Genomic DNA, 1,419 nt, shown 5'->3' with positions numbered 1-1,419 from the left:
TGTGTGTATGTATATTTGTGTGTTTTTGTGTGTGTATGTTTCGTTAGTGTGTGTGTTTGTAATATTTGCAATCACACGATTTTTATAATGATATCAATTATATATATCTCTCTCTCTCTCTCTCTCTCTCTCTCTCTCTCTCTCTCTCTCTCTCTCTCTCTCTCTCTCTCTCTCTCTCTCTCTCTCTCTCTCTCTCTCTCTCTCTCTCTCTCTCTCTCTCTCTCTCTCTCTCTCTCTCTATATATATATATATATATATATATATATATATATATATATATATATATATATATATATAATAAGGAAAATCTCTTTACTTAGCGCAACGGGATTTTGTCCACACAAAAAAAAAGTTTTTTTCTGAATTCAGTAGGTTCAAACATTCTATTAATTTTGCAATCTACAAATCTGGTGTTGTAAATGCATTGCATTAATAAAAATTGTAAATACCTTGTATAACAGTGGCAGAGAGCAGTATACAAATGATCAGAGCGGATCTGCTGTCCATTGTGAGTGCTGAAATCAGGACGTTCTGATGTGCAAGTGAAAGAAACCCCTTGGTTGGCTTCCTTATATATCCTGGATCTGGATTGCATCACTGCTAAACTGCATCTGACTGAGAGATACTGTTTCCCTGAAATTGGACTTTTCTATGAAGTGAAACTATAAAGTAACTGTGTCTATTATCTGAGCACCTTTTTAGGATGTTTTTTTTAAATAGTTTTGTTTTGGGAGTATATGTTACATGATCCAGTAATTCTGTTTCCTAACATGTTCTGTTTTGTGCTCTGTTATTTTAAAATTCATATTAACTAAGAATATTCATTTGATCAGCAAGTATTGCTAAATATTACAAATAAGACTAATATCAATATCATATTTTACATTTATTTGTATGTATTTGTTTCTACAAGAAATAATTTCAACCATTTTAATATTCATGCATGTTTTATGTGGTCTCTCTATAATTATCTTAAAGGGACACTAAACACAATTTCTTCTTTCATGATTTAGTTAGAGCATGCAATTTTTAGCAAATTTGTAATTTACTCTTATTATCAATTTTTCATTTTGAATTTATTGGCATTCAGGATATAGTTACCTGTACTAAAGGTGGCTCTATTTATGACCTTAGCAAAGGATGATCCTTCAGGTGTTTTGGCTCCAAGGCTTCTGGGTGACGTTTTAAAAGACCCTTGCTGATAACAGTCATTCATTTAGTCATTCTTCATAAAAGTCCTAGCGTTCTTGTTGTTGGTTTTACTTTCATGTCATTAAACCTGGCATGTTTACTGCCTCATCCTCACCAGTACCATGATTTAACCCATTCACTACCTGGAGTTTCAGAGAAGAACTTGCTCAAAGAACAGGAGATTTTTTAGTATTTTTGATATCACTCCATTTAAAGGGACAGTATAC

General features: G+C 32.5%; 1 protein-coding gene across 1 annotated transcript in view; it reads right to left on the bottom strand.

Moving 5' to 3' along the window:
- LOC128648110 (C-X-C motif chemokine 10) overlaps window positions 1–532 on the bottom strand; it is a 2,578-nt gene extending 2,046 nt beyond the window's left edge. Inside the window, exon 1 of the mRNA XM_053700770.1 lies at window positions 451–532. Coding sequence (XP_053556745.1) covers window positions 451–508 — 58 coding nt within the window. The 5' untranslated portion in view covers window positions 509–532. The remainder of the gene's footprint in view (window positions 1–450) is intronic.
- Between the last annotated feature and the right edge of the window lie 887 nt (window positions 533–1,419).

Source organism: Bombina bombina, chromosome 2 (assembly GCF_027579735.1).
Source record: "Bombina bombina isolate aBomBom1 chromosome 2, aBomBom1.pri, whole genome shotgun sequence".
Classification (NCBI taxonomy): Eukaryota; Metazoa; Chordata; class Amphibia; order Anura; family Bombinatoridae; genus Bombina; species Bombina bombina.
Note: the sequence above shows the minus strand (reverse complement) of the source record. Positions and strands in the feature narration are given on the sequence as shown.